The 25,733-nt window shown below is 63.7% G+C and overlaps 1 protein-coding gene across 1 annotated transcript in view; it reads left to right on the top strand.

Moving 5' to 3' along the window:
* Nucleotides 1–25,733, top strand: part of MKLN1 (muskelin 1) — a 93,514-nt gene that overhangs the window by 36,850 nt on the left and 30,931 nt on the right. The window contains exons 5-6 of the mRNA XM_048501479.1: nucleotides 6,526–6,635; nucleotides 7,851–8,043. Of these exons, the coding sequence (XP_048357436.1) occupies nucleotides 6,526–6,635; nucleotides 7,851–8,043 (303 nt within the window). The remainder of the gene's footprint in view (nucleotides 1–6,525; nucleotides 6,636–7,850; nucleotides 8,044–25,733) is intronic.

Raw genomic sequence — 25,733 nt, 5'->3', positions numbered from 1 at the left:
ATTAATTAAAAAAATTTAATAATAAAAGCAGCTTGCAGCATTCTCCTCTCCTTTTTATCCTCACAACAACCCTGCGAGGGAGGTTTGGGTGAAAACATGTAACTTGTTCAAAATCAGCCCGTGAACTTCCACAATGGGGATTTGAACCGGGGTTTCCCGGATCCTACTCTGACGCTGTCACCTCTACACCACACTGGCTTTCCTAGGGCTGCTGTTGTTGAACAGTAGCAAGCAGCCAGGCCTAGCTGAGTCATGCATATCAGGAGGGATCAATTCCCTCAGAAGTTGCTGCTGGGACTGGGGTTGCCAGCCTCTGCGTGGGACCTAGCGATCACCCAGAATTACAACTGAACTCCAAACGAGTTCTATCCCCCTGGAGGACGTGACTGCTTTGGCGTTATATTTGGCTGAGGCTCCTCTCTTCCCCAAACCCTGCGTTCCTCAGACTGTACCACAAAGTCTCGAGGAATTTTCAAACCTGGAGCTGGTAACCCTGGTTCAGCCTGGCCCTCAAAGGACAAAATAGGCTTACAGAGGACCCTGTCCCAGTGCCTGGAATACTGTGGCTGTTTAGCAACAACTACTGAGGGAATCCTTTGCTTAAAGCTACAGGCACTCCTTTTACCATTTTGGGGTTTTAAAAACCTCACAGCGCGTGAATGCGTGTTTAAGATTTCACATTCTTCTGCAAACCTGGGGTCCTTTCAGGCTTGTAGAAAGATCTGTCTTGCCTGTTCACAGCTCTAGTCACTGGATTTAGGTTTCCAAAATGTTCCCAATTTCCTATTAGAATATAAGACAGTGATGGCGAACCTTTTCGAGACCGAGTGCCCAAATTGCAACCCAAAACCCACTTATGTATCACAAAGTGCCAACATGACAATTTAACCTGAATACTGAGGTTTTAGTTTAGAAAAAACAGTTGGCTGCGAGGTGTGCGTTACTCGAGAGTAAGCTTGGTGGTAGTCAGTGGCTTTGCTTTGACGCAACCGTGGAACTCTTCCAACCGGTGAATCACAACCCTAGGAGCATTTATTCAGAAGCAAGCAACCGAGCTTATTTCCAGGTAAAGGATCATGCTTTAGTTCTTTGCATGAAAATCGGTGGTGTTTAACAGCGCTTAACAGGGTTACCTACACTGCTTCCCCAAAAGTAGGTTTAATGCTAATAATCGAGCCCAAGCCAGCCTAGATGTGTGTGAGGGGGACTCTGCGTGTGCCCACAGAGGGGGCTCTGAGTGCCACCTCTGGCACCCGTGTCATAGGTTCGCCACCACTGATATAAGATGATGTAAACCAGTGTTTAAGTGCTGAATGCCCGGCTGCCCCCTACCATAACACACCCTGACCCACTGCCATACAGATCCTGGTCACCCCTTTGGGCATCTCTGTTTTGAGACAACGTGCCTCTGAATACTTGATATGGGAGCTATTGCTTGAGAGCTAACATGGTGTAATGGTTCGAGCGTCAGACTAAGATCTGGGAGAACCAGGTTCGAATCCCCTCTCGTGCTTTGAAAGCCTTGCTGGGCCAGCCATAATCTCAGCCTAATGCATTTCTCAGGATTGTCACAACGATAAAACAGAGAGGAGAACTGGGTACGCTGCCTTGAGCCCCTGTCGAGGAGAAAGGTGGGGTATAAACGAAGCAAATGAATGAATAAAACAGGTTCCTTCAAAAAGCACACTGTTTATGTGACTGTTGTCAGGATATGTATTGTCGAAGGCTTTCACGGCTGGAATCACTGGGGTTCTGTGTGGTTTCTGGGCTGTATGGCCGTGTTCTAGCAGCATTCTCTCCTGACGTTTTGCCTGCATCTGTGGCTGGCATCTTCAGAGGATCTGATAGTAGGAATGGAAAGCAAGTGGAGTATATATACTGTGAGGTCAAAAGGTGAGGCCCTCTGAATAGAGTAGCCTGGTATGTGAGTCACAAAGAAGTCTGTAGCCTGGGAGTAACAATGAAGATAGCAAGGTCAATAGGTGAATGGATCTGAATAGAAGTATCCTGGTCTTTGTTTCCTTTGATTGATATTGTCTATAGTTGTCCTGTGTTTGTGTGGAGCTGATTTGTCACTGTCTTGATTCTAGAGTTTTTCAACACTGGCAGCCAAATTCTGTTCATTTTCATGGTTTCTTCCTTCCTGTTGGAAGTTGTCCATGTGCTTGTGAATTTCAATGGCTTCTCTGTGTAGTCTGACGTAGTGGTTGTCAGAGTGGTCCAGAATTTCTGTGTTTTCAAATAATATTCTGTGTCCAGGTTGGTTTATCAAGTGTTCTAGCAGCATTCTCTCCCGACGTTTCGCCTGCATCTGTGGCTGTTGTCAGGATAGCTGATCTCAGGGCTGCTCTGGTTTTATGAGGTCTAAAGAGGCTGATATCTGGATGAGGAGGGAGGCGGCTCGGTCAAAGGGAAGGAAAGTTTCAAGGCACGGATGGACGAGGAGGTTCTGCCTGAACGGTTCTGTGTACTCGACGGGCTGCGGAAGGCGGGGGATGGGGGGGATTTTTTCTCCCAGCTCGAAAGTGCCCATGTTTGCTGGAGCTCTGAAAAGGGTTTCTAAGCTGCAGGCATGCACAGCCTGGAAGCTGTTTACGTGCCACACGTGGGCTGAACTGAGAACTCGGCACCGAGAAAAGGTTGCCATCTGTGTCCCTGCAGCTCAGGCTGAGGTCTAAAATATTCTGATGGAGGAAATGCCCTTTTCGTTAGCCACTTGCCAGGGGAAAGCGGTTCCTCTTGAGCGGCCGGCCAGAACAGCTCTTCTCAACGTCCTCATCTGGGCAGGAGTTGAGTGGAACTTTGAACGCCGGCGTTTCATCTGAGAATTCCCTGAGCCGGTCAGCGAAGATCGTATCAATTCTGTCACGATTTGCATTCTCTGGGGACCCGATGCAGTTGTCAAGAGCCATCCGTTTTTCTTAAGTACCTACGCAAGGGAAATTGTGTTCTGCTGTTGCCGCATTGTGAGCGCTTTCTCTTTGGGTCACTTGTGGAGTGACCTCTACCCACCCTTCAGTTTCATCATCTTGGCTGTTATCGCTTGGTGACAGGTCAGATTCAAGTCCAGTAGCATGTTAATACCCTGTGTTCTCTCACATGCAGCTGGGTTCGAATCTTGCCGCTCTACTGCAGACCAATGTGGACACATGTATTGTCGACGGCTTTCATGACCGGAATCACTGGGGTGCTGTGTGGTTTCCGGGCCATATGACCGTGTTCTAGCAGCATTCTCTCCTGACGTTTTGCCTGCATCTGTGGCTGGCATCTTCAGAGGATCTGATAGTAGGAATGGAAAGCAAGTGGAGTATATATACCTGTGAGTAAAGGTCAGTAGGTGAGGGCATCTGAATAGGAGTGCCCTGGCATGTGAGTCACAAAGAAGTCTGTAGCCTGGGAGTAACAATGGAGATAGCAAGGTCAATAGGTGAGCCATCTGAATAGAAGTAGTCTGGCCTTAGTAGTGGACACACTCTGGAACGATTGTCCATTGGTGTCACTTAGAAGTATGAGTGCAGCAGTGGCGTAGTGGTTAAGAGCAGGTGTACTCTCATCTGGAGGAACCGGGTTTGATTCCCCGCTCTGCCGCTTGAGCTGTGGAGGCTTATCTGGGGAATTGCTGGACTGGAATTGTCTAGCTTGCTCCTGAGTCTGTACGCTACTGGGAAAACCAGTAATAGCAGACTTGCTTTCTTCTTTCAGGGGTCTGCAACCTGTTGCTCTCCAGATGTCCATGGACTACAATTCCCATCAGCCCCTGCCAGCATGGCCAATTGGCCAATGCTGGCAGGGGCTGATGGGAATTGTAGTCCATGAACATCTGGAGAGCCACAGGTTGCAGACCTCTGTCCTAATTGAAGAGTCCCTGCCATGCGTTTCAAAGTATTCTCAGGGTTCTTAGAGGGAGCATAGTTATTGTTTACTCACTGGAGTATCGTGAGCCGACCGATAGGCAAATTTTAAAAAATGAATAAAACCAGGCATCCATTTTTGGACGTTGGCAGGGCCGACCACCGAAACTGGGAGCTGGGCCAAGGCAGGCAGAGTCAATGGCCCCGTCTTCCGGCGTAACAGCAGTGCTTTATTCGAAACGATCAAAGCGGGGTGGGTGTCAGGAGCATAATTGCCTCAATAAAAAATTACAGTCCGGTGCCTCCAGTCACTTGCATGATGAACTACGCTGGAGGCTTCCACCCGTCGCGAAGGCGCCAGTGAGCCTCCAGGTTGGCCCTGTGGTGCGGGCTGCGCATTATTTTAAATGCTCCTCCTGGCTCCCAGTGGGTTTCATTTATATCCCCGCCTGTCCCTGTGTTTGCTCTGAGATTCTCCGTCCTTTATCGCTTAAGCGTGCGCGGGTGACTCGTCAAGTGCTTTTGAAGTGAAATGTTAGCAGGGGAAACCTTAATTCATGGGCCAGGTCAGCTTTCCAGGGGACGCCATTAAACTAACATTGTTTCTAAAAGGGGAACCTTATAAGAGCCTCTGAAATTCATGAGGATATGTGCAGCGACGTTCATGTATCAGGGCTGGCTTTGCATGTTTCAGGGCTGGTCTTTGAATTTCACCAGCAGAGTTCAACTTTAAGAAGAAGAGGAGGAGTTTGGATTTGGAGCAGCAGTGGCGTAGGAGGTTAAGAGCTCATGTATCTAATCTGGAGGAACCGGGTTTGATTCCCAGCTCTGCCGCCTGAGCTGTGGAGGCTTATCTGGGGAATTCAGATTAGCCTGTGCACTCCCACACACGCCAGCTGGGCGACCTTGGGCTAGTCACAGCTTCTCGGAGCTCTCTCAACCCCACCCACCTCACAGGGTGTTTGTTGTGAGGGGGGAAGGACAAGGAGATTGTAAACCCCTTTGAGTCTCCTGCAGGAGAGAAAGTGGGGATATGAATCCAAACTCCTCCTCTTCTTTTATAAAATCCTGGCTGATCGTGGCGTCTACAACGATGTCTCCCATTTACCGCAGCAGACTTTCTGATGCATGGCTTTTATTACTGATTCGTACCCAAGTGCCATTCTGGGATGTAACACAAGCATATGGATGCTCAAGATTGGGGCATATAAAGTTCCTTACCAATGCAGATGTGCAACCCTGTTTCCTTATTGAGAGTCAGCGTGGCGTAATGGTTAATATCAAAAGACTCTGATCTGGATAACTACCGTGTTTCCCCGAAAATCAGACAGGGTCTTATATTAATTTTTGCTCCAAAAGGTGCATTGGGGCTTATTTTCAGGGGATGTCTTATTTTTTCCCCATGATTTTACACACACACACGTGATCAGATCTGCTGTGCTGGGGAATAACTAGGGCTTATTTTTGGTGTAGGGCTTATATTTCAAGCATCCTCCAAAAATCCCGAAAAATCATGCTAGGGCTTGTTTTCGGGGAAACAGGGTAGGTTTGATCCCACACTCCTCCACATGAAGCCGGCTGAGTGACCTTGGGGCAGTCACAGTGAGAACTCTCAGTCCCACTGACCTCACAAGGTGTCTGTTGCAGGGAGAGGAAGGGAAAGGAGCTCGTATGCTGCCTTGAGACTCCTTGCAGTAAAGTGGTGTATGAATCCAAACCTTTTTCTTCTTATTTACTGGAATCCACTTCAAGGCCGACAGCACGTCTCTTTTTTATTTTCCCTTGTTCCTAAACCACCTAAACGAAACCACCTTGATGTACCTTCTTTCTCGCAGGTGGATCCAAAAGATACCCATAACAAGGAGCAGCAGTGGCGTAGGAGGTTAAGAGCTCGTGTATCTAATCTGGAGGAACCGGGTTTGATTCCCAGCTCTGCCACCTGAGCTGTGGAGGCTCATCTGGGGAATTCAGATTAGCCTGTACACTCCCACACACGCCAGCTGGGTGACCTTGGGCTAGTCACAGCTTCTTGGAGCTCTCTCAGCCCCACCTACCTCACAGGGTGTTTGTTGTGAGGGGGGAAAGGAGATTGTAAGCCCCTTTGTATATCCCCTCCTGCAGAAAAAAAGGGGGGATATAAATCCAAACTCTTCTTCTTCTAACTTGAGTTTTCTGAATTCTGGCACCTCTGTTTTAGAGCAAGGTGTGAAGTAGAATTGGATCAGACAAGGGCAAACGTGTATTATTCCCCTAGTAGCTTCTGCTGAGAGCCAGTGTGGGGTGTTGGTTAAGAGCGGCAGACTCTAATCCAGATAGCTGGGGTTGATTGCCCACTCCTCCCCATGAAGCCTGCTGGACGATGTTGGGCCCGTTACAGTTCTCTTCAGAACCCTCTCTCCACGTGGAGACAGGCAGCGGCAAACCATTCTTGCCCTACAAACAAACGACTCTTGCCTTAAAAACCCTGTAGGGTTGCTATAAGTCAGCACTTTCTGCCATACCCAGCTTGTGCTTTGTCCTGCTTGGGGCCCACTTTCCTGACTGCCCCAGGCAGATGTGACTGGAGGGGGAGGGGGGAGGCAGATAAGCCAAAACCTGCCCTCCCCTGGTTTACTGGAATCGACATCTTTGAACATGATACCCATTTTTCCCCCTTCTCTTTATCCTTTGCCAGTTCCGCTGCTATCTTGGGGTCCCAGCTTCAACTTTAGCATCTGGTACGTTGAGCTGAACGGCATCGATGACCCGGATGTGGTACAGCCCTGCCTCAATTGGTACAGCAAGGTAGGCCTGCGTTTGAAAGGGGCTCAAGAGCTATCGGGCCAACGAGCAAGGGTTAACCGGCCAAGTAGTGTTCGACTGAAAATGGGTTGAGCTACCCAGCTGAATCCCAACTGAGTCATTGTGCGAAGCTCCCACCATTAAAAATGACAGAATTAGCTCTATATTGCATATGTCTGAAATAAAAATAATTGCTTTAAAAGACTGAATAGTTTGAGAGCCAATTTGGGTGTAGTGGCTAAGGTTAAATAAACCAAACGTAGGTTCAGGACTGTCCAATCAGTCCCCCGGTTGTTTGCCCGTTTCGTGGAACTATTAAATCCTCAGCGTTGATTATAGTTTTTGCCCACAGTTTTCCTGGGATCACAGTGTAGTAAGTACAATTCATGTTCCTAGTAGAAACATTCTTATAAAGTGTGTTCCTCCGTATGTACTCGAGTATAAGCCAACTTTTTCAGCACATTTTTTATGCTGAAAAAGCCCCCCTCAGCTTATACTTGAGTATATACGGTAATTCCAAGATGGCGGCCAGAGCTGGGGCTGCTGTGGGGATCCGGTAAGCATGTTGCTGCTTTTTTTTCTAACTCACCAGAGAGCCATAAAAACAAGCTGTAAGGACAGCCTGCATAGCATTACAACTAGGTTGTGTGTGTGTGTGTGTGTGTGTGTGTTAAAAGAAACCGAGGCATTTCTCTCCTAAGGGTTATTGGTGCGTTGCATTCTAGATGAATACAATTCTTCATACAGTAGTTTACTGCCAAATACTGATGTCGCTGAAGACAAAGACTTTCTTTGGAGCAAAGTTTAGGCTGGCATGGCTATGAATCCCAGAACTGTTCTACGTTTGGAGGAAAACAGTGGTTCATTTGTGTTCCTAGAGTGCTGGAAAGCTGCTCATCCCTAATGCAAACTCTGTTAAGCAACTCTATCTCATCTTGCTCCCAAATCTTCTGTTTTTAGCTGCTACCGAGTTTGTCCATTGCCTCAGTGTCTAGATTTAAGTATCCACAGATTTGGTCATGTTGAGAATTAGATACACTGATGGTGTAACTTTAATATCATTGACAAAGGCAGGTTTATGAAGCCAATCATTGACAAAGGCAGGTTTATGAAGCCAAAGAGCTTTGATCTTCCTGTTACCCAGGCGCACCGCAGTGTTTAGAATCGGGCGGGGAAACTTACAGTTCTGTTCTCACTGGTTTCCATGTGTTCCAGTAGTACCGTGAACAGGAAGCCATTCGCCTCTGCCTGAAGCACTTTCGCCAGCACAACTACACGGAGGCGTTTGAGTCCCTGCAGAAGAAAACCAAGATCGCGCTGGAGCACCCCATGCTGACAGACCTCCACGACAAACTTGTCCTGAAGGGGGATTTCAACGCCTGTGAGGAGTTGATAGAAAAAGCTGTGAACGGTAAGGGCGGATGAAAAGCTGCAGGGGTGTTGGAATGCCGAGGCGGGGCTTTGGTGACCGGTTGTCCCCCCCTGTTTGGTAGAGGCATGGCTAAGTCAGGGTTCTCTGTGATCCTTGGCTTTGCCTACTCACCGTCTTGTTAAATTGCTAACAGGCCTCATTCAGACAAATGGCGCTGCCGTTTTCTCTGTGTATTATCACATTTGTTTGCTTAAAATGCTACAAAAAGTTTATTAGTGACATCCAGTTACACCCTGCTTTTTTCTCTACCACAACGAGTCTCCAAGTGGCTTACCATCTCCTTCCCTTCCCCTCTCCACAACAGACACCTTGTGAGGCAGGTGGGGCTGAGAGTACTGGTGGTGGTGACATGTGATTCTCATCTCTAACTGTGATCCAGACAGAATTAAGCATGTCAGTGTGATGTAGTGTTTAAGACAGGTGTATTCTGATCTGGTGAGCCGGGTTTGATTCCCCACTCCTCCACCTGAGTGGTGAACTCTTATCTGGTGAACTGCTCCTCTATAAAAAGCCTGCTGGGTGAACTGGAGCTAGTCACAGTTCTCTCCGAACTCTCTCAGCTCCACCGCCTTCACAAGGTGTCTGTTGCGGGGCGAAGAAGAAGAAGAAGAAGAAGAAGAAGAAGAAGAAGAAGAAGAGTTTGGATTTATATCCCCCCTTTCTCTCCTGTAGGAGACTCAAAGGGGCTGACAATCTCCTTGCCCTTCCCCCCTCACAACAAACCCCCTGTGAGGTAGGTGGGGCTGAGAGAGCTCCGAGAGGCTGTGACTAGCCCAAGGTCACCCAGCTGGCGTGTGTGGGAGTGCCCAGGCTAATCTGAATTCCCCAGATAAGCCTCCACAGCTCAGGCGGCAGAGCTGGGAATCAAACCCGGTTCCTCCAGATTAGATACACGAGCAAGAAGCAAAAGGAGTTTGTAAGCTGCCTCGAGTCTCCTTACAGGAGAGAAAGGCAGATTATAAATTCAGCCTCCTCTTCTCCTCTATTGAAACCAAGGGCTTTATTTGCTCATAATTCAGTGCCGTGCTGCAGACTCTGTTAAGCTACGGCACTGTGTCCGGTAATGGGTGTCTTAGTCACCCATGATAAATGGTGGGCGTAGGGAAGAAACCTGAGTTGGAAACCCAGAGTGGGCTTCTGGGCAAGTTTGCTCAGGTTGCCATGCAGTGAACATAACCAATCAAGTAGAAGAGTTTGAAGAAGAGTTTGGATTTATACCCCACTTTTCTGTCCTGTAAGGAGACTCAAAGGGGCTTGCAAGCTCCTTTCCCTTCCTCTCCACACAACAGACATCTTGTCAGGTAGGTGTGGCCATCCCCCCAATCTTCAGCTTTCCCTTCCTTCCTTCCTTCCTTCCTTCCTTCCTTCCTTCCTTCCTTCCTTCCTTCCTTCCTTCCTTCCTTCCTTCCTTCCTTCCTTCCTTCCTTCCTTCCTTCCTTCCTTCCTTCCTTCCTTCCTTCCTTCCTTCCTTCCTTCCTTCCTTCCTTCCTTCCTTCCTTCCTTCCTTCCTTCCTTCCTTCCTTCCTTCCTTCCTTCCTTCCTTCCTTCCTTCCTTCCTTCCTTCCTTCCTTCCTTCCTTCCTTCCTTCCTTCCTTCCTTCCTTCCTTCCTTCCTTCCTTCCTTCCTTCCTTCCTTCCTTCCTTCCTTCCTTCCTTCCTTCCTTCCTTCCTTCCTTCCTTCCTTCCTTCCTTCCTTCCTTCCTTCCTTCCCCCTTGCAGCCCCACTGTGGGGAAAAAAGAGGATCGGTAGAACTGTGACTATCCCAAGGTCACCCAGCAGGAATGTAGGAGTGCGGAAACACATCTAGTTCACCAGATAAGCCTCTGCCACGCAGGTGGAGAAGTGGGGAATCAAACCCGGTTCTCCAGATTAGAATCCACCTGCTCCTAACCACTACACCACGCTGGTGTTGGTCACGTGCTAGAACAGAGTCTTTTTTCCGCCAGCATGTCGCTCAGCTTCATGAACTAAGAACAAATAATATAGCTGTTTACCTACTGGCAGACGTAGGCCAGTTGTCTTCTAGCGGCTTGTTTCCTGGAGGATTTGCAAGGTCCCCAAGTACAAATAAAGTTTCTTTGAGTCATGAGTCTATTGGCATGCTACATTCCCTTTCTTCTGTTCCACACAACTTTACAAGTGGTTTAAACTCTCCCCGCCCCCCCCAAAGCTGGCTTAAATATCACCTAGAAACAAAGCTGTTGGGAGTACAAAAGCCAAAAGCGCAGATGTGTTGGACGTGGGCCTGGCTTTTCTATGCATCTCAATTCGTTGTAGTATTCAGCGGTTTCAAGGATATGGAGAACGGGTTGGGCAGTGAAGGCTGATGCCTGTTGAAGCCCACAGCTGTTCTGTTTCTGTCCCTCGCCTGGAAGGTTGACGTCCCCTTCCTCCTGGGTTGCCTCATGATGTCTTCGATCATCTCTTGGCCGTCGGCCGCGGGCTCCTCTTCTCCCCTCTGGCCCCCACAACTTCTTCTGAAATTCTCAAAAAAATGTGGAAAAGGAAACTCGGGGCAGCTGCTGGACTTCCTCTCGGAAACAGAAGACGGCTTCCCCGAATCTCAGCTGTTTTGCAGCCATAGCTTAAATACCTCATGTTTGGATTGGTTCCTGGGACTTCCAGGCAGCCTATACTCGGGCTGGCAAGCGAGTCCGTAGCGGTATAATAGATATACCAACTGCTGGGGTACTTTAATGGTGTTGATTGAAAGGCCTCCAGAACGCAGGGTGGCTGCCTTGAGAACCCAAAACGAATCACCATGCTAATCTTGTGAAAATCTATACTTATTAATTAGTCGCAAAGCCCCCCTTCGCATCCCTTTCCCGGGGCCCGCACATCTGTTGAAGATAATCAGCGACTGGCTGACTCTGATGTAATGTTTTTCTTCTCTTCAGGAGATCATGTGGATCACTCTCCTCCGAATGACCGATCCCCCTGGCGTTGCTAGATCATTTAGGATGACTGGGCAGGAAGTTAGGGCCCTGCTTTTAGGTCCTTCCTCTCAAGGCCTGGATGACCTTCTGCTGTGATATCAGAGCCAGTGTGGTGTAGCAACTAGGAGCAGTGGACTCTAATCTGGAGAACTGGGTTTGATTCCCCACTCCTCCACATGAGAGGCAGACTCTTATCCAGTGAACTGGATTTGTTCCCTCGTTCATACACATGAAGCCTGCTGGGTGATCTTGGGCCAATCATTTGCTCCTGCTCCTGCTCCTGCTGCTGCTGCTGCTGCTGCTCCTGCTGCTGCTGCTGCTGCTGCTTCTTCTTCTTCTTCTTCTTCTTCTCCTCCTCCTCCTCCTCCTCCTCTGCCTCCTCCTCTTTCTTCTCCTCCTCCTCCTCCTCCTCCTCCTCCTTCTATTAGTGTGGTGACTAAACGAAACTCCATGTTGAGAGGGAGTCCGTCTTTGCATCCAAGTGTCAAGAGGCAACATCAGGGGCGGGCCTCAGCCTCTATGCTCTGTTGTCAGCCCTCTTGAGTTAGGCTGCTGTGTGAGATGGGATGCTGCACTAGACAGACCGCTGCTTAAATCCAGCATGGCTCTTCTGATCTTCATATTAGGGGAAGGTCTTAGCCTCTGTGTCCTCCCTGTTGTTGGCTCTCAGGAGTAACTGGTTGGCCATTGTATGAGACAGGATGCTGGCCCTGATGGTCGAATTCAGCAAGGCTCTTCTGACGTTCTTATGAAGGTCTTACACTCTCTGCTCTCTGTGTTGGGCCTCCAGAGGAGCTGATTGGTCACCGTGCACTAGACAGGGGATGCTGGACCAGATGGACCTCTGGTCTGATCCAGCAGGGCTATTCTTTGCCAAGGTAGCATAATAGCTTCTGCCTGAGAAAAGGAGGCTCTGCTGACTTTCTGAAAAGGGGAAGATAAAGGTGAGATGGTGGCCATGGCTTCTACTGAAACCGTTTAGCTACAACTGGAGCTCTAAGTGGTGAATGGAGATCAGTGCTGTTGGGGAAATCCAACACTCTGTGCCAAAACAAGCTGAGATCTCTGACCGGTATAAGTTAAGGAAATTGCTCAAAAAGACCTAGTGCAGTGATGGCGAACCTATGGCACGGGTGCCAGAGGTGGCACTCGGAGCCCTCTCTGTGGGCCCACACACACAGAGTTCCTCATGTGGGGGGCAGAAAATCACACACCCCACACATCTAGGCTGGCCTGGGCCACTGAGCACGACATGCGTACACCGCGGTGGGCAGGGAGGACTCAGCTGGTGGGCCTGGTGCCTGTGCTCTGGGTGGCTGCTGCCCGAGGGGGGAGGATGCAGAGGAGGCAGAGATGCTAGAGAGGTACAGAGTGGTGTGCATGGGACTTGCTGGAGGCTAGAGCAGGCTGGCCCCTGCTCGAGTGGGTGGGGCAGAAGAAGAGGGAGCCAACTGTTTTTTTCTAAACTAAAACCTCAGTATTCAGGTTAAAGTGTCATGTTGGCACTTTGAGATAAATAAGTGGGGTTTGGGTTGCAGTTTGGGCACTCGGTCTCAAAAAGGTTCACCATCACTGACCTAGTGGCTTCTGCTATGTGCATCTCTCCAAGACATGGCAAAGGATGGGAGCAATCCAGTGCACTTAGCATCTAGCAGTCTTCTCCTGCTGCTTCTGGGATTCCAGCAGACTTTGACGGTGCGCTTTCAAGAACATCCAGACAATCATGAGGGCCAGGAATGCTTTTAAAAATAATGAAAGCAGTTTCCAGAATCACACTCTGGGTGGAATTATTGTATGGACACTGAATAGTCCAGAGCAGTGGTAGGATTCAAATCATTTTAACAACCGGTTCCAGTAGTGGGATTCAAATAATTTAACAACTGGTTGTTTGCAAGCACCATTTTAAAAGCCGGTTCTACCGTGGTGCGAACCTGCTGAATCCCACCACTGGTCCAGAGCCGTCCAACAGCCGCTCCGGAGTGGGAGGTCCATAGAATCATAGAGCTGGGAGAGACCACAAGGACCATGAATGGGTGGCTTGGCCAAGAAGAGCTTTCCCCCCTCCCATTCAGGTAGCTCAGGTGCTTTCCAGGGGCCCTGCCTTTCACACCCCTTTCTGGGAGGAGCCGTCCAAGTCTCAAACAATCAGTCTCTTGGGGTGCTGTGTGGTTTCCGGGCTGTATGGCCGTGTTCCAGCAGCATTCTCTCCTGACGTTTCGCCTGCATCTGTGGCTGGCATGGATTCTACTGACGAAACGTCAGGCGAAACGTCAGGAGAGAATTCTGCTGGAACACGGCCATACAGCCCGGAAACCACACAGCACCCCAGTGATTCTGGCCGTGAAAACCTTCGACAATCAGTCTCTTGTATGGTCAGGGGTTGGGCCACTCTGAACTCTCTGGACATCTGTCTCCTGTCAGGGTTCCTTTTTGGAGGGAGGGGTAGGAGCAGCCATAAAAGCCGCCCTGATACCTGAATTTCCTTGGAATTGGAAGTCAGATGTTTTTTCCGAAGAAAACATGACCGGTCTCTTTGGACTGTGCACAGGCTTTTGTGCAATCCAGGACTTTATCCTTGGAGATATTCCCATTGCCTGTTCATGATTGCATCCTCTTGCGAGCAAGGGTGTCTTCCCCACTGCTCATATTTTTTTGGTTAAAGGTTTTCCAGTGAAATGAGTACCCATCTTGCTGGATACTCTGCAAAGATTGTCATGCCCTTATATAAAGCAGTGAGATGCGACCGCCGGAGTAAGGTAATGTCCAGTTCACAGTGTGTCGCGCATCTCAAAAAGGATATTGAGGAGATAAGAAAAGAAAGTGCAGAGAAGGGCAACCTTGAGGATGATTGAGGGACTGGAGCACCTTCCTATGAGGGAGAGGCTGCAGCGTTTGGGACTCTTTAGATTTGGAGAGGCTGAGGGGGGATATGATTGAAGTCTATAAAATTATGCATGTGAGGTAGAAAATGTAGGACAGAGATTTTTCTCTCTCTTTCTCCTGTCTGAGAACCAGGGGGCATTCATTGAAAATGCTGGGGGAAAGAATTAGGACTAATAAAAGGAAACACTTCTTCACGCAACGTGTGATTGGTGTTTGGAATATGCTGCCACAGGAGGTGGTGATGGCCACTAACCTGGATAGCTTTAAAAGGGGCTTGGACAGATTTATGGAGGAGAAGTCGATTTATGGCTACCAATCTTGATCCTCCTTGATCTGAGATTGCAAATGCCTTAGCAGACCAGGTGCTCAGGAGCAACAGCAGCAGAAGGCCATTGCTCTCACCTCCTGCATGTGAACTCCCAAAGGCACCTGGTGGGCCATTGCGAGTAGCAGAGTGCTGGACTAGATGGACTCTGGTCTGATCCAGCTGGCTTGTTCTTATGTTCTTACGCTAAGGACGTTGCATTCCGTACTGGAATGAAGCACAATTCAGACTAAAGCGATGCCCGGCTGAGCTCCCAAAGGCAACTGGTGGGCCACTGCAAGTAGCAGAGAGCTGGACTAGATGGACTCTGGTCTGATCCAGCTGGCCTGTTCTTATGTTCTTATGGGGGTAGAAGATAGATGACTGGGGAAAGCAATGGCAAACCACTCTGTAAACATAGTTTGCCTAGTAAACGTTGTGATGTGATAGAATCATAGAGTTGGAAGAGACCCCGAGGGCCGTCTAGTCCAACCCGCTGCAATTTAGGAACACACAAACAAAGCACTCCTGACAGATGGCCATCCAGCCTCTCTTTAAAAACCTCCAAAGAAGGAGACTCCACCACACCTAACCCTAACCACTACACCACTCTGGTCCTTGTCCTGCATGGCCTTTGGCGATGCGGTGCTACAAATGAGGTCCGGGCATCGGTTGTTCAGACTCCCTTGGAAGCTTGCTTGTGACCTGTGGTCCCCTTGCAAACGGCCAGCAACAACCTGAATCCAACTTAGACTGTGATCCTTAAGACCCTTTCCTGGGAGTAAGCCCCACTGAGTAAAACGGGAGTTACTTCTGAGTAGCCCTCCTTCGGGGTTGCTCCCTTAGCCTTGGCCAGTGGTGGCATTCTAAAATTCCAACCACCGGTTCGCGCCTCCCCTGCCGCCCACTTACCTGGCTTCTGCGCTGTGCCCCCCCTTTCCAATGTTGGGTGGGGGGGAGGCGAGGAAAGTTGGTGGCTGTGGTGGGCCGGCTGTGGGGGGCCGACCGACTGTTGATCCCCCTTTGCTTTGGGGGAAGCCTGCTGGAGCACCACCCTGGCAGGCCACGGCGCGATCTGCGGCCGCCCTGGTGGGACGCCAGCTGGTTAGCTACCTGTCCAGCAGAACCGGTGCAAACCAGCTGAATGCCACCTCCGGCCTCTGCTGTGCATTGTTAAGGAATCCTGTTCCAGTGGTTTGGCTACCTCAGCGAAAAGCATGAGGAATGCTCGAGGGGAGAGGTCAGGTGCTGTTCTCTCTCCCAGATTCAGCCGACTCGTCCCGCCCGCCCGCCTGCCTGTCCCACCCTCCTTCCCAAATGTGAACTTGCGTGGTGGTTCGGCTTTCAAAACAAGCCTTTGTTGGTTTGTAATGCAAGGAGAATTAAAGTGGCTGCCAACAGAGAGATGTTTCTGGGAAGGAGCCTGGAAAAGCTCCAGACCTGCGTCCCATGCAGAGAAGGCCAGCGTTGAAAGGGAGCTTAAAAAACCCAGCAGAAAGGAGGAGAGCGTGGGGCGCTGCAAGCAGGAGGGGTCGAGCGGCAGCCCCAATCAGGGTGCCGCACCTCAAGCTTTCGGGCTTAGCAAGAGGAGCCCGTTTGGAGGTGTTCCCCAGATGTAAAAGACAAAAGATTTCAAATTCTGAAGCGGTGACGTCTTCTGAGCAAGTTCGAGATCTCAGCTTGGCTGTTGTGTGGTTCAAGTGTCTTTTTACTTTAAAGAAGCTGGAGTGACTTCACTGAAGCCCTGCTCTGGTGTAGTGCGGTGTAGTGGTTAAAAGCAGGTGCACTCGAATCTGGAGAACTGGGTTTGATTCCCTGCTCTGCCACTTGAGCTGTGGAGGCTTCTCTGGGGAGCCAGATCAGCTTGTGTACCCCAATACATGCCAGCTGGGTGACCTTGGGCTAGTCAAGGTTCTTCGGAGCTCTCTCAGCCCCTCCCACCTCACAGGGTGTTTGTTGTGGGGGGGGGGGAGGGAAAGGAGATTGTAAGCCCCTTTGAGTCCTTTGAGAAAGGTGGTATATAAATCCTCCTCCTCCTCCTCCTCCTCCTCCTCCTCCTCCTCCTCCTCCTCCTCCTCCTCCTCCTCCTCCTCCTCCTCCAATAAAAACAACAACAACAACAACAACAAACGACAGCAGCAACAACAGCAACAACTCCTTCCTCCTCTTCGTCTTCTTAATATTGGGAAGGCAATAAAGCTCATCTTGACTGTGTCCCACAGCGCAGGATCCTTTTGAGAGAACCATGCAAACAGAGCACAAAAACTGACAATACGGATGCTTTTGCTGGCACTTTGCTGCCTCTTAGCCTTGGCTCCCCCCACCCCTGCTACACAGCGAGGAGAGTGATTCTACTTTGCCTTTTAAAAAAAATCTCTCATTGCAAAGCAGCAGCAATGGGGCTCTTCGCCTTGGCTTTCCCTCCCTCCTGGGCTACACAGCGAGAAGTGTGCTGCTGCTTTTCCTTCCTTTTCCTTTTTCCTTCCTTTTTCCTTCCTTTTCCTTTTCTGTGGCTCCCAATCTTGATCCTCCTTGATCTCAGATTGCAAATGCCTCAGCAGACCAGGTGCTCAGGAGCAGCAGAAGCAGCAGGCGGCCATTGCTTTCACCTCCTGCACGTGAGCTCCCAAAGGCACCTGGTGGGCCACTGCGAGTAGCAGAGTGCTGGACTAGATGGACTCTGGTCTGATCCAGCAGGCTTGTTCTTATGTTCTTATGTTCTCTTTGCTCTCTGCTCTTTGCAGCCCTCCTATGGAGGGTGTTAGCCGGTCCCCTTTTGGGGGGAGGGTTTTAAATATGGGTTCACTGGACACCTTTTACTGTATTGATCGCTGTTTTAAATGGAATTGTAGTAAGTTTTAATGCCTATTTTGGATGGAGCCTATGTAATTTATTATTGTATATTTGTATAGTTTGCTCCCCTGTTTGTTATAGTACTGTTTTGTTGTACACCGCCCGGAGCTCTCTGGGGATTGGATGGTATAAAAATCGAAATAATAAATAAATAAAAATAAATAAAAAACTCACCAGTCCCCAGGATGAAAGGGCAGAATTCCTCACTGCACCCCCCCCCCCGGTGTTTCCCACTTTGGGAATCCCTAGCTTAGACAAAAGTTGAATAAGCTGCCTCGGTTACTTACTTACTTACTTACTTACTTACTTACTTACTTACTTACTTACTTACTTACTTACTTACTTACTTACTTACTTACTTACTTACTTACTTTGGGGGGGGGGGGGGTGGGGGGAGGGGGGGTAATGGGTGGGGGGGGGGGGGGGTGGAGGGGGGGGGGGGGGGGGGGGGGGGAGGGTGGGGGGGGGGGGGGGTGGGGGGGGGGGGGGGTGGGGGGGGGGGGGGGTGGGGGGGGGGGGGGGTGGGGGGGGGGGGGGGTGGGGGGGGGGGGGGGTGGGGGGGGGGGGGGGTGGGGGGGGGGGGGGGTGGGGGGGGGGGGGGGTGGGGGGGGGGGGGGGTGGGGGGGGGGGGGGGTGGGGGGGGGGGGGGGTGGGGGGGGGGGGGGGTGGGGGGGGGGGGGGGTGGGGGGGGGGGGGGGTGGGGGGGGGGGGGGGTGGGGGGGGGGGGGGGTGGGGGGGGGGGGGGGTGGGGGGGGGGGGGGGTGGGGGGGGGGGGGGGTGGGGGGGGGGGGGGGTGGGGGGGGGGGGGGGTGGGGGGGGGGGGGGGTGGGGGGGGGGGGGGGTGGGGGGGGGGGGGGGTGGGGGGGGGGGGGGGTGGGGGGGGGGGGGGGTGGGGGGGGGGGGGGGTGGGGGGGGGGGGGGGTGGGGGGGGGGGGGGGTGGGGGGGGGGGGGGGTGGGGGGGGGGGGGGGTGGGGGGGGGGGGGGGTGGGGGGGGGGGGGGGTGGGGGGGGGGGGGGGTGGGGGGGGGGGGGGGTGGGGGGGGGGGGGGGTGGGGGGGGGGGGGGGTGGGGGGGGGGGGGGGTGGGGGGGGGGGGGGGTGGGGGGGGGGGGGGGTGGGGGGGGGGGGGGGTGGGGGGGGGGGGGGGTGGGGGGGGGGGGGGGTGGGGGGGGGGGGGGGTGGGGGGGGGGGGGGGTGGGGGGGGGGGGGGGTGGGGGGGGGGGGGGGTGGGGGGGGGGGGGGGTGGGGGGGGGGGGGGGTGGGGGGGGGGGGGGGTGGGGGGGGGGGGGGGTGGGGGGGGGGGGGGGTGGGGGGGGGGGGGGGTGGGGGGGGGGGGGGGTGGGGGGGGGGGGGGGTGGGGGGGGGGGGGGGTGGGGGGGGGGGGGGGTGGGGGGGGGGGGGGGTGGGGGGGGGGGGGGGTGGGGGGGGGGGGGGGTGGGGGGGGGGGGGGGTGGGGGGGGGGGGGGGTGGGGGGGGGGGGGGGTGGGGGGGGGGGGGGGTGGGGGGGGGGGGGGGTGGGGGGGGGGGGGGGTGGGGGGGGGGGGGGGTGGGGGGGGGGGGGGGTGGGGGGGGGGGGGGGTGGGGGGGGGGGGGGGTGGGGGGGGGGGGGGGTGGGGGGGGGGGGGGGTGGGGGGGGGGGGGGGTGGGGGGGGGGGGGGGTGGGGGGGGGGGGGGGTGGGGGGGGGGGGGGGTGGGGGGGGGGGGGGGTGGGGGGGGGGGGGGGTGGGGGGGGGGGGGGGTGGGGGGGGGGGGGGGTGGGGGGGGGGGGGGGTGGGGGGGGGGGGGGGTGGGGGGGGGGGGGGGTGGGGGGGGGGGGGGGTGGGGGGGGGGGGGGGTGGGGGGGGGGGGGGGTGGGGGGGGGGGGGGGTGGGGGGGGGGGGGGGTGGGGGGGGGGGGGGGTGGGGGGGGGGGGGGGTGGGGGGGGGGGGGGGTGGGGGGGGGGGGGGGTGGGGGGGGGGGGGGGTGGGGGGGGGGGGGGGTGGGGGGGGGGGGGGGTGGGGGGGGGGGGGGGTGGGGGGGGGGGGGGGTGGGGGGGGGGGGGGGTGGGGGGGGGGGGGGGTGGGGGGGGGGGGGGGTGGGGGGGGGGGGGGGTGGGGGGGGGGGGGGGTGGGGGGGGGGGGGGGTGGGGGGGGGGGGGGGTGGGGGGGGGGGGGGGTGGGGGGGGGGGGGGGTGGGGGGGGGGGGGGGTGGGGGGGGGGGGGGGTGGGGGGGGGGGGGGGTGGGGGGGGGGGGGGGTGGGGGGGGGGGGGGGTGGGGGGGGGGGGGGGTGGGGGGGGGGGGGGGTGGGGGGGGGGGGGGGTGGGGGGGGGGGGGGGTGGGGGGGGGGGGGGGTGGGGGGGGGGGGGGGTGGGGGGGGGGGGGGGTGGGGGGGGGGGGGGGTGGGGGGGGGGGGGGGTGGGGGGGGGGGGGGGTGGGGGGGGGGGGGGGTGGGGGGGGGGGGGGGTGGGGGGGGGGGGGGGTGGGGGGGGGGGGGGGTGGGGGGGGGGGGGGGTGGGGGGGGGGGGGGGTGGGGGGGGGGGGGGGTGGGGGGGGGGGGGGGTGGGGGGGGGGGGGGGTGGGGGGGGGGGGGGGTGGGGGGGGGGGGGGGTGGGGGGGGGGGGGGGTGGGGGGGGGGGGGGGTGGGGGGGGGGGGGGGTGGGGGGGGGGGGGGGTGGGGGGGGGGGGGGGTGGGGGGGGGGGGGGGTGGGGGGGGGGGGGGGTGGGGGGGGGGGGGGGTGGGGGGGGGGGGGGGTGGGGGGGGGGGGGGGTGGGGGGGGGGGGGGGTGGGGGGGGGGGGGGGTGGGGGGGGGGGGGGGTGGGGGGGGGGGGGGGTGGGGGGGGGGGGGGGTGGGGGGGGGGGGGGGTGGGGGGGGGGGGGGGTGGGGGGGGGGGGGGGTGGGGGGGGGGGGGGGTGGGGGGGGGGGGGGGTGGGGGGGGGGGGGGGTGGGGGGGGGGGGGGGTGGGGGGGGGGGGGGGTGGGGGGGGGGGGGGGTGGGGGGGGGGGGGGGTGGGGGGGGGGGGGGGTGGGGGGGGGGGGGGGTGGGGGGGGGGGGGGGTGGGGGGGGGGGGGGGTGGGGGGGGGGGGGGGTGGGGGGGGGGGGGGGTGGGGGGGGGGGGGGGTGGGGGGGGGGGGGGGTGGGGGGGGGGGGGGGTGGGGGGGGGGGGGGGTGGGGGGGGGGGGGGGTGGGGGGGGGGGGGGGTGGGGGGGGGGGGGGGTGGGGGGGGGGGGGGGTGGGGGGGGGGGGGGGTGGGGGGGGGGGGGGGTGGGGGGGGGGGGGGGTGGGGGGGGGGGGGGGTGGGGGGGGGGGGGGGTGGGGGGGGGGGGGGGTGGGGGGGGGGGGGGGTGGGGGGGGGGGGGGGTGGGGGGGGGGGGGGGTGGGGGGGGGGGGGGGTGGGGGGGGGGGGGGGTGGGGGGGGGGGGGGGTGGGGGGGGGGGGGGGTGGGGGGGGGGGGGGGTGGGGGGGGGGGGGGGTGGGGGGGGGGGGGGGTGGGGGGGGGGGGGGGTGGGGGGGGGGGGGGGTGGGGGGGGGGGGGGGTGGGGGGGGGGGGGGGTGGGGGGGGGGGGGGGTGGGGGGGGGGGGGGGTGGGGGGGGGGGGGGGTGGGGGGGGGGGGGGGTGGGGGGGGGGGGGGGTGGGGGGGGGGGGGGGTGGGGGGGGGGGGGGGTGGGGGGGGGGGGGGGTGGGGGGGGGGGGGGGTGGGGGGGGGGGGGGGTGGGGGGGGGGGGGGGTGGGGGGGGGGGGGGGTGGGGGGGGGGGGGGGTGGGGGGGGGGGGGGGTGGGGGGGGGGGGGGGTGGGGGGGGGGGGGGGTGGGGGGGGGGGGGGGTGGGGGGGGGGGGGGGTGGGGGGGGGGGGGGGTGGGGGGGGGGGGGGGTGGGGGGGGGGGGGGGTGGGGGGGGGGGGGGGTGGGGGGGGGGGGGGGTGGGGGGGGGGGGGGGTGGGGGGGGGGGGGGGTGGGGGGGGGGGGGGGTGGGGGGGGGGGGGGGTGGGGGGGGGGGGGGGTGGGGGGGGGGGGGGGTGGGGGGGGGGGGGGGTGGGGGGGGGGGGGGGTGGGGGGGGGGGGGGGTGGGGGGGGGGGGGGGTGGGGGGGGGGGGGGGTGGGGGGGGGGGGGGGTGGGGGGGGGGGGGGGTGGGGGGGGGGGGGGGTGGGGGGGGGGGGGGGTGGGGGGGGGGGGGGGTGGGGGGGGGGGGGGGTGGGGGGGGGGGGGGGTGGGGGGGGGGGGGGGTGGGGGGGGGGGGGGGTGGGGGGGGGGGGGGGTGGGGGGGGGGGGGGGTGGGGGGGGGGGGGGGTGGGGGGGGGGGGGGGTGGGGGGGGGGGGGGGTGGGGGGGGGGGGGGGTGGGGGGGGGGGGGGGTGGGGGGGGGGGGGGGTGGGGGGGGGGGGGGGTGGGGGGGGGGGGGGGTGGGGGGGGGGGGGGGTGGGGGGGGGGGGGGGTGGGGGGGGGGGGGGGTGGGGGGGGGGGGGGGTGGGGGGGGGGGGGGGTGGGGGGGGGGGGGGGTGGGGGGGGGGGGGGGTGGGGGGGGGGGGGGGTGGGGGGGGGGGGGGGTGGGGGGGGGGGGGGGTGGGGGGGGGGGGGGGTGGGGGGGGGGGGGGGTGGGGGGGGGGGGGGGTGGGGGGGGGGGGGGGTGGGGGGGGGGGGGGGTGGGGGGGGGGGGGGGTGGGGGGGGGGGGGGGTGGGGGGGGGGGGGGGTGGGGGGGGGGGGGGGTGGGGGGGGGGGGGGGTGGGGGGGGGGGGGGGTGGGGGGGGGGGGGGGTGGGGGGGGGGGGGGGTGGGGGGGGGGGGGGGTGGGGGGGGGGGGGGGTGGGGGGGGGGGGGGGTGGGGGGGGGGGGGGGTGGGGGGGGGGGGGGGTGGGGGGGGGGGGGGGTGGGGGGGGGGGGGGGTGGGGGGGGGGGGGGGTGGGGGGGGGGGGGGGTGGGGGGGGGGGGGGGTGGGGGGGGGGGGGGGTGGGGGGGGGGGGGGGTGGGGGGGGGGGGGGGTGGGGGGGGGGGGGGGTGGGGGGGGGGGGGGGTGGGGGGGGGGGGGGGTGGGGGGGGGGGGGGGTGGGGGGGGGGGGGGGTGGGGGGGGGGGGGGGTGGGGGGGGGGGGGGGTGGGGGGGGGGGGGGGTGGGGGGGGGGGGGGGTGGGGGGGGGGGGGGGTGGGGGGGGGGGGGGGTGGGGGGGGGGGGGGGTGGGGGGGGGGGGGGGTGGGGGGGGGGGGGGGTGGGGGGGGGGGGGGGTGGGGGGGGGGGGGGGTGGGGGGGGGGGGGGGTGGGGGGGGGGGGGGGTGGGGGGGGGGGGGGGTGGGGGGGGGGGGGGGTGGGGGGGGGGGGGGGTGGGGGGGGGGGGGGGTGGGGGGGGGGGGGGGTGGGGGGGGGGGGGGGTGGGGGGGGGGGGGGGTGGGGGGGGGGGGGGGTGGGGGGGGGGGGGGGTGGGGGGGGGGGGGGGTGGGGGGGGGGGGGGGTGGGGGGGGGGGGGGGTGGGGGGGGGGGGGGGTGGGGGGGGGGGGGGGTGGGGGGGGGGGGGGGTGGGGGGGGGGGGGGGTGGGGGGGGGGGGGGGTGGGGGGGGGGGGGGGTGGGGGGGGGGGGGGGTGGGGGGGGGGGGGGGTGGGGGGGGGGGGGGGTGGGGGGGGGGGGGGGTGGGGGGGGGGGGGGGTGGGGGGGGGGGGGGGTGGGGGGGGGGGGGGGTGGGGGGGGGGGGGGGTGGGGGGGGGGGGGGGTGGGGGGGGGGGGGGGTGGGGGGGGGGGGGGGTGGGGGGGGGGGGGGGTGGGGGGGGGGGGGGGTGGGGGGGGGGGGGGGTGGGGGGGGGGGGGGGTGGGGGGGGGGGGGGGTGGGGGGGGGGGGGGGTGGGGGGGGGGGGGGGTGGGGGGGGGGGGGGGTGGGGGGGGGGGGGGGTGGGGGGGGGGGGGGGTGGGGGGGGGGGGGGGTGGGGGGGGGGGGGGGTGGGGGGGGGGGGGGGTGGGGGGGGGGGGGGGTGGGGGGGGGGGGGGGTGGGGGGGGGGGGGGGTGGGGGGGGGGGGGGGTGGGGGGGGGGGGGGGTGGGGGGGGGGGGGGGTGGGGGGGGGGGGGGGTGGGGGGGGGGGGGGGTGGGGGGGGGGGGGGGTGGGGGGGGGGGGGGGTGGGGGGGGGGGGGGGTGGGGGGGGGGGGGGGTGGGGGGGGGGGGGGGTGGGGGGGGGGGGGGGTGGGGGGGGGGGGGGGTGGGGGGGGGGGGGGGTGGGGGGGGGGGGGGGTGGGGGGGGGGGGGGGTGGGGGGGGGGGGGGGTGGGGGGGGGGGGGGGTGGGGGGGGGGGGGGGTGGGGGGGGGGGGGGGTGGGGGGGGGGGGGGGTGGGGGGGGGGGGGGGTGGGGGGGGGGGGGGGTGGGGGGGGGGGGGGGTGGGGGGGGGGGGGGGTGGGGGGGGGGGGGGGTGGGGGGGGGGGGGGGTGGGGGGGGGGGGGGGTGGGGGGGGGGGGGGGTGGGGGGGGGGGGGGGTGGGGGGGGGGGGGGGTGGGGGGGGGGGGGGGTGGGGGGGGGGGGGGGTGGGGGGGGGGGGGGGTGGGGGGGGGGGGGGGTGGGGGGGGGGGGGGGTGGGGGGGGGGGGGGGTGGGGGGGGGGGGGGGTGGGGGGGGGGGGGGGTGGGGGGGGGGGGGGGTGGGGGGGGGGGGGGGTGGGGGGGGGGGGGGGTGGGGGGGGGGGGGGGTGGGGGGGGGGGGGGGTGGGGGGGGGGGGGGGTGGGGGGGGGGGGGGGTGGGGGGGGGGGGGGGTGGGGGGGGGGGGGGGTGGGGGGGGGGGGGGGTGGGGGGGGGGGGGGGTGGGGGGGGGGGGGGGTGGGGGGGGGGGGGGGTGGGGGGGGGGGGGGGTGGGGGGGGGGGGGGGTGGGGGGGGGGGGGGGTGGGGGGGGGGGGGGGTGGGGGGGGGGGGGGGTGGGGGGGGGGGGGGGTGGGGGGGGGGGGGGGTGGGGGGGGGGGGGGGTGGGGGGGGGGGGGGGTGGGGGGGGGGGGGGGTGGGGGGGGGGGGGGGTGGGGGGGGGGGGGGGTGGGGGGGGGGGGGGGTGGGGGGGGGGGGGGGTGGGGGGGGGGGGGGGTGGGGGGGGGGGGGGGTGGGGGGGGGGGGGGGTGGGGGGGGGGGGGGGTGGGGGGGGGGGGGGGTGGGGGGGGGGGGGGGTGGGGGGGGGGGGGGGTGGGGGGGGGGGGGGGTGGGGGGGGGGGGGGGTGGGGGGGGGGGGGGGTGGGGGGGGGGGGGGGTGGGGGGGGGGGGGGGTGGGGGGGGGGGGGGGTGGGGGGGGGGGGGGGTGGGGGGGGGGGGGGGTGGGGGGGGGGGGGGGTGGGGGGGGGGGGGGGTGGGGGGGGGGGGGGGTGGGGGGGGGGGGGGGTGGGGGGGGGGGGGGGTGGGGGGGGGGGGGGGTGGGGGGGGGGGGGGGTGGGGGGGGGGGGGGGTGGGGGGGGGGGGGGGTGGGGGGGGGGGGGGGTGGGGGGGGGGGGGGGTGGGGGGGGGGGGGGGTGGGGGGGGGGGGGGGTGGGGGGGGGGGGGGGTGGGGGGGGGGGGGGGTGGGGGGGGGGGGGGGTGGGGGGGGGGGGGGGTGGGGGGGGGGGGGGGTGGGGGGGGGGGGGGGTGGGGGGGGGGGGGGGTGGGGGGGGGGGGGGGTGGGGGGGGGGGGGGGTGGGGGGGGGGGGGGGTGGGGGGGGGGGGGGGTGGGGGGGGGGGGGGGTGGGGGGGGGGGGGGGTGGGGGGGGGGGGGGGTGGGGGGGGGGGGGGGTGGGGGGGGGGGGGGGTGGGGGGGGGGGGGGGTGGGGGGGGGGGGGGGTGGGGGGGGGGGGGGGTGGGGGGGGGGGGGGGTGGGGGGGGGGGGGGGTGGGGGGGGGGGGGGGTGGGGGGGGGGGGGGGTGGGGGGGGGGGGGGGTGGGGGGGGGGGGGGGTGGGGGGGGGGGGGGGTGGGGGGGGGGGGGGGTGGGGGGGGGGGGGGGTGGGGGGGGGGGGGGGTGGGGGGGGGGGGGGGTGGGGGGGGGGGGGGGTGGGGGGGGGGGGGGGTGGGGGGGGGGGGGGGTGGGGGGGGGGGGGGGTGGGGGGGGGGGGGGGTGGGGGGGGGGGGGGGTGGGGGGGGGGGGGGGTGGGGGGGGGGGGGGGTGGGGGGGGGGGGGGGTGGGGGGGGGGGGGGGTGGGGGGGGGGGGGGGTGGGGGGGGGGGGGGGTGGGGGGGGGGGGGGGTGGGGGGGGGGGGGGGTGGGGGGGGGGGGGGGTGGGGGGGGGGGGGGGTGGGGGGGGGGGGGGGTGGGGGGGGGGGGGGGTGGGGGGGGGGGGGGGTGGGGGGGGGGGGGGGTGGGGGGGGGGGGGGGTGGGGGGGGGGGGGGGTGGGGGGGGGGGGGGGTGGGGGGGGGGGGGGGTGGGGGGGGGGGGGGGTGGGGGGGGGGGGGGGTGGGGGGGGGGGGGGGTGGGGGGGGGGGGGGGTGGGGGGGGGGGGGGGTGGGGGGGGGGGGGGGTGGGGGGGGGGGGGGGTGGGGGGGGGGGGGGGTGGGGGGGGGGGGGGGTGGGGGGGGGGGGGGGTGGGGGGGGGGGGGGGTGGGGGGGGGGGGGGGTGGGGGGGGGGGGGGGTGGGGGGGGGGGGGGGTGGGGGGGGGGGGGGGTGGGGGGGGGGGGGGGTGGGGGGGGGGGGGGGTGGGGGGGGGGGGGGGTGGGGGGGGGGGGGGGTGGGGGGGGGGGGGGGTGGGGGGGGGGGGGGGTGGGGGGGGGGGGGGGTGGGGGGGGGGGGGGGTGGGGGGGGGG

The sequence above is a fragment of the Sphaerodactylus townsendi genome, linkage group LG06, assembly GCF_021028975.2.
Source record: "Sphaerodactylus townsendi isolate TG3544 linkage group LG06, MPM_Stown_v2.3, whole genome shotgun sequence".
NCBI classification, from domain to species: Eukaryota; Metazoa; Chordata; class Lepidosauria; order Squamata; family Sphaerodactylidae; genus Sphaerodactylus; species Sphaerodactylus townsendi.
This window is presented reverse-complemented; position numbering and strand designations above follow the sequence as displayed.